Source organism: Neomonachus schauinslandi, chromosome 6 (assembly GCF_002201575.2).
Source record: "Neomonachus schauinslandi chromosome 6, ASM220157v2, whole genome shotgun sequence".
NCBI lineage: Eukaryota > Metazoa > Chordata > Mammalia > Carnivora > Phocidae > Neomonachus > Neomonachus schauinslandi.
The window spans coordinates 145,727,453-145,746,478 of NC_058408.1; the positions used below are offsets into that span (position 1 = coordinate 145,727,453).

The 19,026-nt window shown below is 40.1% G+C and overlaps 2 protein-coding genes across 2 annotated transcripts in view; one reads left to right on the top strand and one right to left on the bottom strand.

Annotated features, from left to right (window-relative positions):
- Positions 1 to 908: 908 nt before the first annotated feature.
- IKZF5 (IKAROS family zinc finger 5) lies at positions 909 to 14,361 on the bottom strand. Its single transcript, XM_021703802.1, has 4 exons — positions 14,332 to 14,361; positions 6,860 to 7,045; positions 4,658 to 4,840; positions 909 to 3,471 (listed from the first exon to the last, which is right to left on the bottom strand). Exons 2-4 carry the CDS (start codon positions 6,990 to 6,992, stop codon positions 2,528 to 2,530), a joined length of 1,260 nt encoding a protein of 419 aa, XP_021559477.1. The 5' UTR covers positions 6,993 to 7,045; positions 14,332 to 14,361; the 3' UTR covers positions 909 to 2,527.
- Positions 14,362 to 16,265: 1,904 nt separating this feature from the next.
- Positions 16,266 to 19,026, top strand: part of ACADSB (acyl-CoA dehydrogenase short/branched chain) — a 33,224-nt gene continuing 30,463 nt past the window's right edge. Inside the window, exon 1 of the mRNA XM_044916618.1 lies at positions 16,266 to 16,365. Within this exon, the coding sequence (XP_044772553.1) occupies positions 16,324 to 16,365 (42 nt within the window). The 5' untranslated portion in view covers positions 16,266 to 16,323. The remainder of the gene's footprint in view (positions 16,366 to 19,026) is intronic.

Sequence of the window (19,026 nt, forward strand, 5' to 3'; positions counted from 1 at the left end):
TTAACAGCAAAGTACTATAAATAGTTCATGTTCAACTTTTCCTAGCAGCTCATTTCTATAAAATATTTGATTAAAAATAAAATGGGAGAAACGTATTCAACACTTAATGGAAGATAGTATCATCTTTCCATGTATAAAATTTAACTCACAGAAAATTTAAATAAAATCCTAAATCTTTTTAAAAATACAATACTAAAAAAGTTTATAAGGTAGATTTGATTCAAAAACTTTAGTGCATTTAGAATTAATTGTAGCTCTCAAGCATGGACACCTTTGGAATACCAACTGTGCTCTTTTAAGTCATAGGAAAATTAGAATTATACATTCTAGTTAAAATTATGAAAAAAAAGATACTTTGTTTAAATTAAAATGTACCTTCAAAACATCTATCTTTAGTTGCCAGAAAAAAAGTGTCACTATTTGGCCCAGAATATAGAGTTAATAAACTGGTTTTAACAAGAGGGTTCTTTCTCTTTAATGAAAGCTCTCATTTTCTATCTTGGGATATTGCTTTTATGTGAAGAATAAAAGTGAGAAGGAAGAAAATAATTACAAAACCTTCCAAATGACAGCAACCTGTTTCTTTCTGGCAATAAATAAATACTAGAGCCAAGTTCCACATTTGGAAATGGTTGCATTCAAGCTGATCTGAGCAATGAGTGATTTAAACAACAAGAGAAACACAACTGTAGATTCAGAAGCCTCAGATTTGACAAGGAGAGAGTTATTTATAGTTTCGACAGACTCTTTGCTGCTCTTTGAACAATGCTGTTGAGGTTAGTTTTGACTGGATATTAAACCACGAGAACTCATTTTAATGGCTCTCTAGCATTTGGAAAGAAGGGCAGAAGATCCATTAACTTGGCATGTGGGGGTTCTGGTGAACGCCTATCATCAACATTTCCCTTATTTGCTATAGAAGAGTGTAAGTCCTTTTTGCTTCATAAATGCTTCATAGTTTAGGGTATTCTCTTTAAGAAGCCAATTAGCAACACTTTCAAGATTTGAACCAAATTAAAAATGAAACTTTTCCAAAGTACACAGAAACCAACAGTTAGTAACAATATATTTTATTGTTTGACCAAGCTCTCTTAGAGTGAGCTAGTTATTACACAATATAAAAACAAGCCTCCTATTCAAAATTATTTTAGATTTAGCAAGTCATATTTTTGTAAACAAATAAAATATCACATTTAAATGCATTTTATATCTATTTTCCCACTTTTGTACCCTTTCCTACTAAGGCGACGATTCAGTCAGTCTCTAGTTTTGTCACTATCCATGAAAAACTGGCAGAACTGCAAATAAGCATTACAAGCTGAATTCACAGAAAATATTTTAAATGGCCAATTCTGAAGGGAAAACCAGAATTTGTTTTGGACATACGTTCTCATTTTTTTACGTATTACTTCACCATCCTATTTTCCCATGCGTTTCTATACCCACCTCTTCTTGGAAATTACAGGCAGTAAATGGATAGAAGGCAGGAAATGGAAACTTCAGAGATTTTTTTTTTCTTTTGAAGGACTGCATTTCCAAGGAATAAGATGGATGACTACCACCACTGTACCTCTTTGGTCATCAAAGGAATAGGAGGAATAACAGATTCTCAGCATACTTATCAACTGCACCTGACACTAATAACGTCAGAGTGAAGAATTTAAATGAAAGGTTCAAATTAAAAGAAAAAAAAGGCATCTTTAGAGATAATCCTCTGATATTTCTAGCATTTCATGTGGTTTTTACAATAAACCAGAATAAACAGAATCCAATGGAAAACTGACACACATTTAAACTAGAAATTGAACAAACAGGTATTTTAAGTATTAAACCCATTTTTCAATTTAGGTTTCATTTCTTTTCAGAACTTTTGCCTCTTATTTTTATAACTTGAATTTAAAAAGAATGACCTGTTTTACATTTCCCCTTAAGGAAAAAAAAAAAAAAGAAGGATCTGCTACACTAAATAGCTCTGTGATTATCAGGTGAAATGAAAGTACTGTGAACATTCAGCAATGTGAATGAAACAGCACGTTGACAAAGAACGAGGTTAAAGGCAATTCCTCTACTAAACACTGAAATAAACTGTCATAGACTTTGTAAGAGACAATAATTCTACCATGTTGAAATATGGCAGAAGTAGTATCTAGCTGAATGTATATGTTGAAATACAAGAGTATCAGTAAGCTTTGAAGTGTTTATGGACCGTAAGTATGGGAAATTTAAATGAATACCTGTTAGGATTATGATTGCACTCCAATTCTCAACTGTCTAAGTGAAAGGAAAAAACAGACACCAACGTGTCTCACTGCTCTAATACATAAATGAGCCTGACCAGATCTCTATAGAAAAAAAAAATTTTTTTTATTTCCACTGTCAAACTTATATTCTATAAATATATAGACTTTAAATTAGCAGACACCTTATTAGGAATGACACCCCCCTGGAAAAAAAAAAAAAAACAATAAACAAAACTATAAAACACCAAAAGGTAAAACCAAGTAAAGCATAATGTGATTATTTTCAATCAGTGTTGGTTATGCTGTCCCCTTGCAAAATGACAGGCAAAATCATACTTGTTTTTACATTTGCAACCACATATGTTACACTGAAAAGGATTTTCATACCCATGACATCCCATATGAATAGTGTAAAGGATATTGTCGGCAAAGTACATATCACAGTGCTGGCAGTGGTGCAGAAGCTGCGGGTCCTGGACCGGGAGGGTCGGAGCTGGAGTGCTCGGCTGGCTGTTTCCTATGCTGGGAGTACTCGTGTGGGCACTTGGTTCACTGCTCGGACCTGCCACCGGACTGTAGTTCCTCTGACTATGTGACGGCCGAGGTTCCGGGCTCGTGGGAGAGGAGCTCTGAGGAATACTTGCGGACACGGCAGCAACCACTGCTTGGGCAGAGGGCTGCTGCATCATGAAAGGCTTCTCGTCAGGGCAGGGAACTACATCAGGAGAGGCAGGGTTTTGGTTTTCCGGTGGCAAACTAGACAACTGTCCTGCCAGGGTTGAGAGCTGATTTAAAGGGTTGTCAACCATGAGTTCTTGGGGGTCCCTTGGTAGGCCACCAGTTGATGTGGTTTTTGCCATACTTTCATAGGAGTCAGTCTGGATATTTGGGATTTCATGGGTAAAATCGTTAAGGTAGTCTGGCTTCTGAACCACCATGGAAGGTGGACTTAAATTGATTAATGCTCTTCTGCTATAGCCCAGATTGCTTGTTTTCTTCTGTAAAACTCCCCACATTTTCTTGCTGCTTAAGGAAGACCTAGTACCTTTAATTGGTACCATTTTATGCTTGCGCCTTCGATGATGGGACAGGTTACTTCGATCACTGCAGCGGAAGGAACATAATTCACATTTGTATGGTTTTTCTCCGGTATGGGAACGCATGTGGGCTTCCAGATGACGCTCATAAGCAGATGCAAATGGGCATAAGTGACATCTATGAGGTTTCTCACCTGTTTAAAAAGAAAAATGGGGGAGAAACTTCAAGAGTAGCTCATTTATGGAAAGTTTCATGTGTTGTCCATTCATTAGACTTAGAAACTGATCAGGTTTCTTTGCAAAGAAACCTGTCAACTTAAAGCCTTAACTCATCAGCAACAATTTGAGATCTATAGATATGTTCTATTAGTATAGTGTAGAAATTGTTATGGCTTCAACTGGCATCTGGGGAAAGAGTAGCAAAACTGACAATAATATTCCCTACATAATAATGATTTTATCAAAAGTATGCGTCAGTTATATGTTTATGAGCACATCCATACATGAACACTTCTTCATACATATTCACACACAAATACCCCTTCCTCAGGAAAAAATACAAAAAAACTTTTCTAAAAAGTCCTATTAAATAGAAAGCTCAAAAGGGAAATGAGCTTCCCAATCCAAATATGAATTATGCAAAGTGTTCCTTCAAAATGGCCAGTGCTTCACCTCTACCTTCCTCCTCTCCTCTTCAGTTGCCAAAAGGGACAACTGTAGTCAGTGCCGTTAGCTGAAAATGGCGCAAATATGTAAAATAAATATTTGGAGTCATTAATGTAACAAGTAAGTACTGAGTCCCTACTACGTGTCCAACGCTCTGTTAGGCTCTGCAGGCACAAACCTGGCCCTGACAGGAGCCTCGTCCTCAGACACAGCATGAGACCCCACGGGCACACGAGTGGGACGCCTGACCAGGTCTTGGGCCAGGGCAGGGCATAGTCAAGAGGGCTTCTCAGAAGGTGGGAGGGCTAAGGTGAGCCCTAAGGATTAGCAGTGCAGTCTGCAACTGTAGAAAAGCCTTGTCCCTGGTCAGCAACTGAAACATACTTAGAAGGATAAAGATAAAAACATTTTATCACTTCACACTACCTTCAGCATTAACCTGCCCAGCCTTAGAAGCAGGCAGATGGTGAGAGAGGATGTGGATCAAGACGAAAGATGGCTAAGGAAGGGGGAGCTCTAGAAGGGGCCTTACTTCCCATTTGTATCTTGTTATGCCAATGTTTTAGAAAAATGGAGTAACTTCTCCATTTATTCATACCTTATATCAACCTTCAATTTTAAACTATCAGAACTACTACACATCAGAACAACTTGCCTTCCTTGGCCCCTCTCCTGCCCCCAAAGAAATGCCTTCTCCAGCCATTTCGCCATTACCTGTGTGGATTCGAATATGTTCGATAAGCCGGGCTGTTCCTTTGCTGGCATAGTTGCAGTACCGACACTTGAGCTTCCCATCAAAGGTCCTTTCAAACCCGTCTACTAACATTCCTGAGTTTTCATCCAGGGAAACTTCAACAGATGGGTGATCAAGTCCATTCTGATCGCCATCTGTTCCAGCTATAAACAAAGTGTAGCAAAAAAATTATGCATCTCAGAATCAACTCAATTTAGCATTTTAGTCTTCAGTGGTAGACAATCTTTCATAAATTGACAGCTTACTTAGCACAAAACCTAACTCAGAAAATACAGACTTTCTGAACAGAGGTTAATTTCACACGAAAGCAGTATTCCGTTGAGAATCTTTTATAGGGGGACCTCAAATTACTTACACATAAATTTCATCAGTCCTCAACATACTTTTGAAGAAGAGAATAGGGTATTATCCTTATTTGACAGGTCTGGAGAACAGAGGGGAGTAAACAGTAATGGCAAGGCAATACATGTTTAAGATCCTAGCCACTTCTACAAGTATTATAATTGGCAGTCATGATAATTTCCCCAAATCCTAACTCAGTTTACTGTCGTCTAAAGCAATTAATGTTGAGTTTTGCCCTGTTTTATTTGGTTTATACATAGTCTAGATTCTTGGATGCATTTAAGATCTTAAAATTCTAACTAGGCACATAAAGGAAGATACTATATCTGATACCTCTGAATGTTAGAACTGTAAGAATTTGAAAGCTATAAGATATCTGTCTAGCCCTTTGCTTTTAATTTAACCCAACTACTTCTTTGTATCTATAAAGAAATTGAAGGAGCAAGTGCTCATATCAGGAAAACCAGCAAGCAGTGGGGACTACAACCCTGGTCTCTTGAATCCCAGTCCAGGAATCTGCAGACTAGAGTTTCAGGAGGGACATTTTTATTCCTACAACTTCTTGGGAAAAACACTTCTACTCTATCCCCAGGAAATAGCAGTACTAGTATGAACAAGTCAAGCCCCTCCTCCACTGTTTCCTCCCCCGCTTCACCAGGAGAAGACAAGTGATTTTACTGGTTGGTGCAAATCCAATATCCAACGGTGCCACTACATTGAAGGGACAAGGCTCGGTGTCCCCATCTTTGATTTCTCTCCCAAGCCAGTGACTCTCAAAATTCAATGTGTGTATTAATCATGTGCAGAGCTTATTAAAACACAGATCCTGAATCAGTAGATCTGCGGTGGGGACTGACAATTTACACTTCTAACAAGCTCCCAGGTGATGCCTGGTCTCTGCTGCTAGTTCCTGGACAACAAGGCCACAGACTATCTACATCAGGGGTCAGCAAACTTTTCCCATGATGATAAGATGCTAAATACCTTAGGCTTTGTGGGCCATCTGTTCTCTACCAGATCTACTCGGCTCCACTGTTATAGCACAAAAACAGCTCTAGGAAATATGCAAACAAGCAAGTGTGGCTATGTTTCAATAAAACTTTATGGATGCTGAAGTCTGAATTTCATATAATTTGTACATATTAGAGTATTCTTTTGATTTTTTTTTTCCCAACCATTTTTAAATGTAGAAATCACTCTTAGTCTGAAGGTCATACAAAAACAATTCGCAGTCCAGATGGGGCCCATGGGCTGTAGTCTGTTGACCCCTGAGCTACGTTCAGGAACAGATTCCAGTCTGTGTGGTAAGCAAACCAGACAAAAGTCTATCTGTGGCAGGCTCAAGAGGGTCGCTGCTTTCCCTATTCTGGTTCTCTGTCTAGAGAAGTAAACGTGGTCAGCCCTTTCTTCATTTCAAGAGAGAAGAAAAAGAAACCCCTATTGTGTTTCTGGTCTAATCCAAATTTCTCACTGGCCAAATCCTTTGTGTAGTGAAGCTGATGCTCTCTACCCCCATTGGGTTCCTTGGGTCTACTGTTAGCTAATAGAACTTAGAAGATGGGAAGGATATTTAGAATTCCTAACCTTCCAACAAGACCATAATGCCTCTCTAGACTATGTTAGGCCCTTGGGAAGTTTCATTCTCCCTCAACAAAAATCTGACACATTTAAAAAGGAGAACAAATTGCCCTGTGTCTTTCTAAGTAAAAATGGAATGATTCACATTAGTGAATAGTGGTCTTCACCATATGGATAACTACACACAAGTATTAATATATTTATGGAAAATGAACTATTTAATAGTATTAAGATGAGTCTACCTCCCTGAAGAGCCTCTGCTTCTTTGTCCCCACTAACTGATCCAGAAATCATGTTCACATGATGAGTCTGCTGAGTCAGATATTCCTGGAAATCTTTCACGAAGTCCAAAGGCTCTGGTTTCTTTTCACCCATCTTTGCTTTATCCTTTTTTTCTTTTTTCTTTTGAAGTTTACAGTTTGTTATGCCTAGGGGGAAAAAACTGAAATAATTTCACACTATTTAGGGAGATCCAGCGTATATCAAAACAACAGTGACAAAGGTTACTATGTACAAGGCACTGTACAAAGCACAGAGAATACAGTATCTGCCATTAAATAGCTTATCATTTTCTTGGTGAACTAGAGAACACACAGAGAAAATTGTGAAAATTTACTATCATTAATATTTAAGTAAACTGGAACCAAACTCAGTCTTAAGAGGATGGAAAAAAATTACAAAGACTGAAAAAAAGAGAAAATAAGTCCACATGAAAGAAACAGGCACAGCAGCAGGGATTATCAATGAAGGAGACAGTTAAAAAAAAAAAAAAAAAGTGGCTCAATTGAGGCCAAAGAGAATTTTCTAGATGGACATGTTACATATCTGTGTTGTCCAACAGAGCTCTACTTGCCACACATAGCGACGAGCACTTCAAATGTGGCTAATACAAATGACCTGAGTTTTTTATTTTCTTTAATTAATTTAAATGGAAATAGCTACATATGGCTAGTGACTATCATTTCAGACAGCAAAGGCTCTCAAATCATAGGGTTCACATGAATGCTCTAGAAATAGGTGCTCTAGAACAGGGGGGTGGCAACCCTTTTCTGTAAAAAGGCCAGACAGTAGTATTTTAGGTTTTGCAGGTCATGAGGTCTCTGTCCCAACTATTCAACTCTGTCATTTTAGCTAAAAGCAGCCACAAATAATGTGTGAACAAATTGTGTATGGCTATGTTCCAAAATAAGGCTTTACAGAAGCAGGCCTTGAGCCAGGATAAGCCTATAGGCTATAGTTTCCGGACCTCTGCCTTGGAAATCCAAATCATCTCTACCACCACACATCATCCTATTCACTCTGAGAATGAGGGGAAAAATTAAGAAAGAAAACAAAAAAAAAATGAATCGCTGAACACTACATCAAAAACTTACGATATACTATATGCTGGCTAACTGAACATAATAAAAAACAATAATTTTAAAAAAGAAAATTAAAAAAACTAATTCTAAACTACATATGCACCCCTATGATTATTGCAAAAAAAAAAAAAATTCTGATGCTAATGTAGAGGAAAATCTCCTATGAGATTTTGTAATCACAAACTAAACTGGTCTTCACATAGGTTTATGGCCCAAATTCAGAAATCAAATAACCAAAAAGTTTTCTAGTAAGAACAACCTAGGAGATAAAGGTCTTTTCTCCCAGTAAAATTTTTATGCAAATGTATAAGGTCTTCTTAAATATGTCTTCTGCTCATTTTTTCCCCTAAACTCCAACTATTTAATAACTAATTTCTATCTTAGAAAGTCCTCATCTTTAAAAGCCAGTAGAATGGAATCTAAAGCTAAAGATTAGTCACTTCTCAACATATATGCTGAACTTTTTCTCAAAGCACAGCATACACACAGAAGAGCACATAAATCCTAAGGGCAGAGCTCAACAAGTCATCACAAAGTGAACATATCCATGAAGTCTGACCGACGTTGGGAAACAGAAGGCCACCAGCATCCCAGGATGGACCCTTCCACTACTGGTCCCCCAGAGCCCCGGCAAGGGCTCCACTACCCTGACTTCTGAAATTGCTGTCACAGGGCTTGCATATATTCACCTTTAGACAACGCAAAATGGTTTTTCAAAGCGCTTATGACAATTTACACTCCCATCAGCAATGAACAAGAACTCTGTTCTTCCATATCCTTGCCAACACGCAGGTATTTTTGCCTTTTTCATTTCAGCCATTCCAGTGGGTGCGTGGCGGTATCACGTTGGTTTTCATTTCTATTCCTTGATAACTAATGAAGTTGTATACTTTTTATGTTAATTAGCCAAAGAGATACCCTCTATTTTCATACCCAGTGAAATATCTGTTCAAGTCTTTTGCTCATTTTTTATTAGGTTTTCTGTCTTTTTCTAGTTAATATCTAAGAGTTCTTTATAATATTCTGGATATAAGCTCTTTATTAGATATGTATATTTTCAGTGTCTTCTCTCACTCTTTGGTTGCCTTTTCACTTACTTAAAGATAACCCAATAAACAGAAGTTCTTAACATAGTCCAATTTACCCATTTCTTTCCTTTACATTTAGAGTTGTGTCCTTGCCAACATCTTCCTTGAAGATGTTCTGCAGTTTCTTCTAAAAGCTTTACTATTTTTTTTTACCTTTCATATTTTTATCTGGAACTGAGCTTTGTGTATGTATACTGTGAGGTAAGAGTTGAAATACACTTTTTTCCAAAGAGAGAGCCAACTGTTTAGCAACATACATTTCACAGACCAGCCTTTCTCCACTAGACTCTATTACCACCTTTCTAAATCAGGTGATTATATATATGTGACCCTATTTCTGGATTCTCTATTCTGTTCCACTGGTCTATTTTTGTCTAGCCTCACACCAATACCACCCAGTCCTAGTAATAAAAATCTTAATATCTCAGTCATTTAAGTCCACCAGTTACATTTTTCTTCTTTGAGAATGTCTGGACTACTCTGAGTACTTTTCAGCCTGTTTTCCAAAGAAAGAACTGTGGAGTTGAGAAATGAGAGGGCTTCACCGACAGCACGTTTCCCAACTGACAGTAGCTTGACTGATGTTTTAAGACCAAAACTTCTGTTTTTAACTAACTTAACTAGCACTCTACTAGATATAGACTAACCCTTGACCATGTTCCTCCTATAGAGTGCTGTACTGTACAACAATGCAGTGATATTTTAGGAACTAATGAAGGGCTGTTTTTGGTTTCCCTTGTTTACTGGCCCCGGACTGATTTGTTTAATTTCTGTATTTCTTGTCTTCCTCTCTCCTCACAGTTAACTTGTTCTTTATTCTGAACATATTTATCCAAATAAGAATGTGCAGGTGACCAAATTTTCATTGTTCTTGAACAATGCAACATTTGTGAACAGTTCTTTTCCACCCTTCTTAGAAGATGTCTAGGGGTTTTTAAAAGGTATTATTATCACTACCACTTTTCACCGTTTTCTAGAAAACTGAGGCCACTGAAAGTCTATCCTTTGGATGAACAGAGTATTACAGTATTAGGCCAAACTTACTAGCTTGAAGACTCTGAACAGAAACTTCTCTCAGCTGTAGTTTCTTACTTTGTAAAATGTAATAATAATACCAACTGGCAGTGCTGTTTTAAGTTTTACAAGTATCTATATGTAAAGTATCTCCCAACACCTGTAGCATATGGCATGTTCTCAGCTATTTGTGCAGCAAAAAATGGTTATACCTCGGGTCAAAACATTCCTCTGTCCCAGATTCAGTTTTTTTCCCTTTTTCTATCAATCAGCTCATCAACTGAGCCTCGTAAGCTCTCGTTTTAGTTATAATGAAACGAACATGGTCTACCTTCATCTCAGTAATCCATATAGCCCAAACTGTAATTTCCCAAACTCATATCTTATTTTACTCTTTTACACTACCTCTTTAAATCACTTGCTTTGGTCTGGCTCAACTTTCTTAATTTTAAGGATTACTGTTGGTTTCGGAACAAATTTGTTTCAGTTGCTTTTCTCATCTTACCAGGCTTATCGGAACTGGTTCTCTCTGCTTCCAAATCAGTGTATTACTATTTGTTCTGTGACTACTGCTGATTCTGTTCATTTGTCCTTTAAAATTTGCTCTCTGGAGGCACCTGGGTAGCTCAGTCGGTTACGCTGCCTTCAACTCAGGTCACGATCCAGGGTCCTGGGATCAAGCCCACATTGGGCTTCCTGCTCAGCGGGAAGCCTGCTTCTCCCTCTCCCACTCCCCCTGCTTGTGTTCCCTCTCTCACTGTCTCTCTGTCAAATAAATAAATAAAATTAAAAAAAAAAAAATTTGCCCCCTTGTTGGGGGGGGGGGGGAAGTGAGCCAGTCAGATTATTAAGAATAAAATCAACAGGGCGCCTGGGTGGCTCAGTTGGTTAGGCGACTGCCTTCGGCTCAGGTCATGGTCCCAGGGTCCTGGGATCGAGTCCCGCATCGGGCTCCCTGCTCTGTGGGGAGCTTGCTTCTCCCTCTCCCACTCCCCCTGCTTGTGTTCCCTCTCTCTCGCTGTGTGTGTCTCTGTCAAATAAATAAATAAAATCTTTAAAAAAAAAAAAAAAAGAATAAAATCAACAATAATCTGTAGAAGATTAAGATCAACAATAATCTGTAGTAACATCGTATCTCAATAAAAGGAAAAGGAAAGAAGGACAACAAAACACACACAGGTGGGAAACAATGTAAAAATATGCATTAAAAGGTAAGAAATACAGCAGTTCTAAAATGAGTTTCAGAAAAACAAATGTAAACAAAGAGAAATGGTTTTTTTAAAAATAGCAATCAAGAAATTTCCAAAATTAAAGACCCCTTTCAGATGGAAAAGGATCATAGAGTGCAAAACAGTATATGATAATAAAACAACACTTAGACACATTTTGAAATTTTAAAACCTCAAAGAAGACAAAGAGAATATAAAACTTCCTAGAGAAAAAAAGACAGTCCACCCACATAAGAAAATCAGATTGTCATCTGAGTGCCAAAGGCAACACTAGGGGCAAGAAAATAACAGTAATCATTTATTCAAATTTGGAATGTTTAACTTCCTCGAGCTGATAAAGGATATGTTCCAAAAACCTACACCAATTAATGGAGAAAATTTAGTTGCATTCCCTTTAGAATCAAGGATAAATAAGACCAGGATGATTGCTATTACTACTGCTATTCAACACAGTATTAAAGGAAGAGGCCCCCACAATAAAAGGAAAAAAGTAAAAGTATGAGGATTGACTGGTAAGGCCCTAAAGATTGTCTGTGTCCTAATTATAAAAGTTGTAATTAAGAAAGAAATCCTGGTATTTACTTTGCAACTTAGCATCACTTCTTGCTAATCAGTTCATATAAAAACTGAGATGTTTCCACTGGAAAATATCTGAATATACTTTGATAGGCTTCAATAAGCAAGATAAGTCCTACCAATTCCTGATTAGAAAGCCTAACACTGCTACGGGAGAACATGTGACAGTGCAGAAAAAATGCATGAGATTGCCAGTAAGCAAGCAGAAGAAAATGGTATTTTTACACATGCATCTCAAGTTTTAAGAACACAAATGAGCCTAATTACTTTTGTGGATGTAATGGCTGGCATATTTTGACAGTCTTGGCTATTATCACATTGTCACATTATAAATTTCACTGCGTTCTCTCCCATAAATTGTGTGATGATTTTCAATCATAATGCATGATGGACTTAAAAAAAAAAAAAGAATGCCAATGAAAAAAGGGAAGATAACATTATAAATATGAAAAAAAAATCTGTTCTTAAGAGTTTTAAATATATTTATATGGTTTTCAACCTCAGACATTCTGCAATCACTTAAAAATTAAGTGTCATTCCATCCCTAAGCATTTTTTGTGCTTACCTGACCTTCGTCACATCTCTCTCTCACACCCACCCTCCCTCCCTCTCTCTCTCTCTCTCTCACACACACACACACACACACAAATACACACACCCCAGGACAGGCTCTTGCCTGAATGTGAATGGAGCCTTTGGTTCAAAATCCAGCTTTCTCCATCTCAAGTCACTATTTCTAAGCAACAGTAAATAGAAAAAGAACAGTAACTGTGAAACTACAGACTTCCTAATATCAAAAGAAAGTAAAGGTTTTATATCCAAGACATCTTCCTGTCTTTAATAAAGTAATCATCAGTCTCTGACTGAAAGTTTGGTTTTTTTTAAAGATTTTTATTTATTTGACAGAGAGAGACACAGCAAGAGAGGGAACACAAGCAGGGGGAGTGGGAGAGGGAGAAGCAGGCTTCCCGCTGAGCAGGGAACCCGATGCGGGGCTCAATCCCAGAACCCTGAGATCATGACCTGAGCCACCCAGGCGCCCCTCTGACTGTAAATTTAATTTAAGAACTCCACAAATCAACTGAAATCCAAAGATGCCCCTAAGACCCTGATAAATTTAAAAATCTTTGCAAACATACCATAAAAATCTACTTTAGGACATCAGCAAACTATGTTTTTACTGAAGATATCTTTTCCATGAGCCACGAATTTAACATCTTGAAGCTTGTTAGCCAAAAAATAACTTACACAAATTTCAGTATGTAAGATCATGTCATCAGAAAAAGAAACATATTTGAGTTCTCCAATTTTATTGCAGATTTGGGTGGTGTATTCCTAGCCTGATCTACTCTTTCTACTAAATGATATCTAATTATATCAACCAGAGAATTATTCCTGCACTGTGTGATTATCATTCCTTATGATATGGCAAAATTTTTTAGTCCTCCCTGTGATTACCCTGATCAAAGTTAAGCTGGGTCTAGTATGGGATTCTATGAGGTGTAGGTACATGTCTGTATAAACTGGGTAGAATGTACCTGAACTATTTTTATGACAATAGTTTCTCCCAAATTATCCATTCAAGGCTCAAAAATAAGGTTCTTACAAAACAACCAGACGCTACCTACACTAGTGAAGTAAAGAAATATTTAAGAAATAAGTTTTGCTATCCTAGAAGAACATGAAAACCTCTTTACCTTTAAGCCACTAACTTAAAACTATTCTCTGACTTTCCTTGGTTTCTGATAAAGGTTTTATTTGTATGAAGTCTTCTGATATTAGTTCTTCAGTCTCACATTATAAATGGGAAGTTGTTGATTCACACACACTCTCACACACACACACACACCCTCTTAACCAGGAACTAACAAAACAGGCACCATGATGTGAATTAGAAGACAGCCACAACTATGAAAGAGCAGTGACATAAGAACTAGAAGAATCTCTATAAATACCTACCTTCTTCCCAAAGGCTATCTTTTTTAAAAGCTATGGGAGAATTTTGAGAACAACATGATTAAGGAATAGAAAGATCTATTTTATTCACCTACCATTTGGGGGTTACTAACCATAAGGTAGAATACTTAGCAACTAACTTACTTATACAATAGCTTAATTTGGCGGTTAGGTAGGCCTCTACAAATAAAGTGATTACAGTTCAATAGATGTGCTTATTTTTATAGCCCAATAATTATGGTCACTGAAAGATTTACTCTGCCATAGAATACACATCAATGGTGAAGCCCGACAAATGAGGACTGATTTAAGTATAGAGAGTTAACATGAACCTTCAAAGACAATTAGAGCACATTTCCTCTGATTACAGAAAAAAAAAAAATTCCTTGAATGCAAAAAGGGACATTATGAAGCTTTGAGAGATCAGAAAAATAACGTAAAAGTAAAATAAAGTTAGAAGATATCCAAAACAGGAGCTACACACTCTAACCTTTTCACCCCAAATCAGTTCCTCTTTTTTCTTGCCACTCCAACATTGATGAAATGTAGAGTAATCGAAATTTACTCTGGAGACACACCAAGGGACTCCAAAAGGCCATGGAGGGAATTTCAACTAAAATTGAAAAGCCATACAGAGGTCTGCAAAGAAAGCATACCACAAATCAAAACCTTTATGAGAAAAAGTTAATTAGCATCTACAGGTTTAATAAGCTAAGAAAGTAACTTCTGCCAATTTTACCATTACCAGAAAAGAAAACTAATCTAACAGATAATCAAAGAACAAAGCAACAGGCTCAGGTCAACAAAGCTCCAAAGAATCACCAAAGAATAACATGCACTAATTTGACTCCCCCTTCCTCCCCCTTGGATTTCTTAAGATTTCATATTTGGCAAACTCTTAATGTCTTTCTTAAATTTAAGTTATTAATTTCATTTGTGCACAGTACTGTACACTTAAAGGGTCAGGCTTAGTATTGAACAATTATAGTTGCATAAAAATAATGCACTAGCCTTGTAGGGAAACATTTGTGGGAAAGGGTTAGAAAGAAAACCTCCAGGCACCCCCAACAAGGGAACATTTGATTCTCATCTTTATGATGCTCTCTATCACAACCTCAAACACAGGGTTTTCTGGGAAACAGTTTGAGCCCCTAGGAGCAAAAAAAAAAAAAAAACCCAAACATCTCTCAATTCCCTGTAACGATTTCCCAACAATATATTAAACTGTAGCTGTGTTGAAGGCACATCATCAATTAAAATTAAATGGAATTTTATTACCATTTGTCCAGACGTTTAAAATTTTGTTTTAAATAACTTTTGTTTCTTCTAAACTGAATTTCCTTAGATCTCACAATTTAAAGTGTCTTTACTTCTTCTACCGCTTGTCACTCCTCCTTAGGGTTCTGAACAGCACATTAAGGGGACACTAAATGGGCCACGTGGTTGGTTAGTGGTAGCTGGAACCGGTGTAACTTCAATTTAATTCACAATTAGAGGAGCATTTAATAGGTGCACGGCTTGGCTACCCGCACTACAGTTTACCGAGAGACTTAAACCTGTACGAACCTGAATAGGTCTTTGCTGCAAAGCCCTCCCCAAACCTCACATCTCCGCAGAATTAGAGTGCACAAACAGTAGAAACTAACCCAGGCTGGGCCATTAGGTAACAGACAGGTTTTAAAAGTCCTCCCAAGGAGCAGCCCAGGACTGGCGTCTGGGCAGCATCCTCATCAGGATTCGGAGCACCCAGGAGACTCGCGCCTCCGCTGACCCCCAGGATCTGGCACCCAGTGAAGACGCAAACCTCGCGGAGACCCCCACACGACCACCTGTCAGAGCGAGAGGCATCTCCCTACCCAGGAGTCTCCAGCCCCTGGCCACAGGCGCCGCTCCCTCGGGGCTCCCGAAACCGAGAGACCGCACATTCTGTACTCGGGCCAGGAACGTCCCGGGTCGTGACCCTGCCGACTGACCGACCACGCCCAACCCTCCGCTGAGACTGAGTCCCGGGTGGGGTCAGCCGGCCCGGCGCTAACCCGGCTCTCGCCTCCTGCCGCTCCTTCTTAACCGTCCTGCTCAGCTGTGTCGCCGCCGTCCGAGCCGGAAGCCTGCTACTTACCACCTGACCACCGCACCGAGTAACTCCCACTGCCTTGTTTAACGCCGCTGTCGCCGCCGCCGCCGCCGCTGTCTTCGTCACCGTCGCAGCCGCTGCCGCCGCCATGTTTGTTGTGTCTCCGATTCTCTTCCCGCCCCACTGCCTTGTCCAAGTCTCGCGTGAGCAGTACGCAGGGCAAAGGCGAAGAGGGGCCTGTATGTCTGTCTTGGGGTTCCGTAGACACGAGGGGGCGTGGCCAGGGAGGTGCTCTGGGGGCGGGGCGGGGGCGAGGTCCTGGCTCCGCCCCCAAGCGCTGGCGCGCGGCCAGGAGGCGCTGAGTAGCGACTTCGTGGGGTCGGCACAGCCACTTAGCCTGCCGCACTCATGGAGGCAGCGGCGGCTCGGCTGCTGGCTGGCAGCGCGCTGGTGAGTACGATAGCGGCGGGTGTCCTGGGGGCCCGGGACGACCTTGGCCCCGGCGGCGGGGGCTTCTCCTAACGGGACCCGGGAGCCCGCTGCACGTCCCGGGTCGGAGCCTCCTTCTCTCCGCCGCGTCGCGACCCCGATCTCCCTGCAGGCCTCTGGCGGAGCCGGCCTCCTCTTCTGTTAGGAGGGGTGAGAGTGGCAGCTGGTGAGATGGGGGCTGGAAGCTGCTCTAGAAGCTTCTTTGCCGGAGCAAGCAGCGTGAGTGGAGTCGGAGAGCCATGGTTGCCAGTTGGTCCTTTGCAAGCCATTGGGCCCTGGGAGCCTCGGAGTTTAGGATCTTTAGGGGCATTTTGCAGAGATGTCACCTCTCCGATGCCACGTTTCCCCAATTATTACATTTCACCCCACCCCCAATTTTAACTAGAAAGATAGTTAAAATGCAGGCACAGTCTCTTTCTGATCAGAGCGTTTCCGTGTCTTCTCTTCTGCGGCCCTGCTCCAGCGTTAGGAAGGGACCTCAGAGTTGGTCAGACTTACCGACCAGTTAGAGAATTCCTTCTGCCCCTTATCATGAAATAAGTCATGAGACTGGGGCCCAAGCGTCTCCCATGGGTGAGCTCAGCACGGCTCAGGGGTGCCCATTCCCTCCCGGCTTCCTTGAACTTGAGCTGAAACTTGCCTCCCAGGAATATCCACCTGTTGTACCTAATTCTGCTCTCCCGACTGGCCCAAAAGATTCTTTGATACTTTGTCAGGGTTTTCTCATTGCGTTAAACATTTCCACTAATTCAGCTCTTCCGTCCTAGGGCATGCTTTCCAGAAAACCGTCACACATTTGAATACCTCCTCTTCATTGTCAACTTGACTTCTGCTTAAATGTAAACTTTTACATTCTTTGCATTTACTTTAAGAAATTAAAAGCTCTTCATAGTGCTACTTCAGTGAGTGCTATGCCCAGAGGCAGGATTCTTTTTGTTTAATTAGAGGTAGTTAATGTTATTTGATTGTTTTACAGGCTTGGGTTATTAAGAAAATTACTAAAGTCATATTAGTATATTGCTGCAAACAAATAGGGGAGAGAGAGGCCCTTTGGAAGCTGGGTTTAGATTTTAGGAGAAGAGAATTGGTGAAAACACTGCAGCAAAAGGGGACTTGGGGGTATTTTAAGGAATGCTGGAGTTTATCCTTTGGATTGTTGAGAACCATTGAAGGTTTTGAGCCTTGGAGGTACAGAATCAGCTATGATCTAGGTTTATTGCTGTCACAGCAGGTGGCATGGAGGGTAGAGAATTGCAAAGTAGGACTAATTTTGGTCCCTCTCAAAGATAAATGGAGGGGCACCTGGGGAGCTCAGTAGGTTAAGCTCTGCCTTTGGCTCAAGTCATGATCTTGGTATCCTGGGATCAAGTCCCGCATCAGGCTCCCTGCTCAGCGGGGAGTCTGCTTCTCCCTCTCCCCTGCTCGTGCTCTCTCTCACTCTCTCTCTCAAATAAATAAGATCTTTTTTTAAAAAAAAGAAGAAAGAAAGATAAATGGAAAGGCAGAATTTAGTGAGAATTTACAATAGGCAGAGAGAGCATTTTACATCCTCCACCCGATATCCTCTTCCTATTAAGCAAGTATTAGTGGCTTCATCTAACAGATGAGGCACTGGGAGGTAGTGAGTGTTCAATGTGCTCTTCTCAGCCAGCAGTAAGATCAGAGCATGGGCACTCAGTCATGCTTGCCCTCTCAGAAAGACTTTGTTGTCCCTGAAATACATTGGAATGAACCTGCCCATTATGGTTGGGCAACCAATTTGTAAGGAATTGACTTGGTCACCCTGTGGCTCCAAAACATTTTAGGCAACTTTATATTTCGCAAGAGAGCATTTTAAAAAAATATTCTTGATGTGATATTTCCTTGTTCAGTTAATCCTGTAAAGGTCTGCCAGTGGCTGGAACTGCTAAACTAGATCTATAGCTTGTTCAACTTTTTGCTATTCAAGAAAACCGGCAGCGCTTTTTTTCAGACATTATGTGTATCTAGGCAGTGAGAGCTTAGTACATGCATAAGCAGAAATTGTTTGTGCGCCATAAATCCAGGCCCTAGAGTCAGAGTACTTGAGTTTGAACCCTCTCCACCACCTCGTAGCAGGACAACCTTAAGACAAGTTACTGCCCCATTCTGTACTTCTGTTTCCTTTCCTGCAAAGTGGGGAGAACAGTAGTATTAAGGGAGATGTTAGATGTTAAGTGCTTAGAACAGCTCTTGGCGCATAGTAAATACTCGGTAAACGCTCACTGTTAATACGGGCAGAATCTGGGCGCCTGGGTGGCTCAGTTGGTTAAGCAACTGCCTCCGGCTCAGGTCATGATCCTGGAGTCCCAGGATCGAGTCCCACATCGGGCTCCCTGCTCAGTGGGGAGTCTGCTTCTCCCTCTAACCCTCCCCCCTCTCATGCTCTCTCTCTCTCATTCTCTCTCTCAAATAAATAAATAAAATCTTTAAAAAAAAAAAAATACGGGCAGAATCTATTACCAGTAACTCCAGGAGGGGGTGCGGGGCTGGGATGTCTTTGCTCTGTGCAAAGTACTCTGATCAGCGTTAGGGGTCTGTAAGTTTACAACAGGGTCTTTGACCTCAGGGAAGTTACAATTTTAATTGGAGAGACCAGGTGTA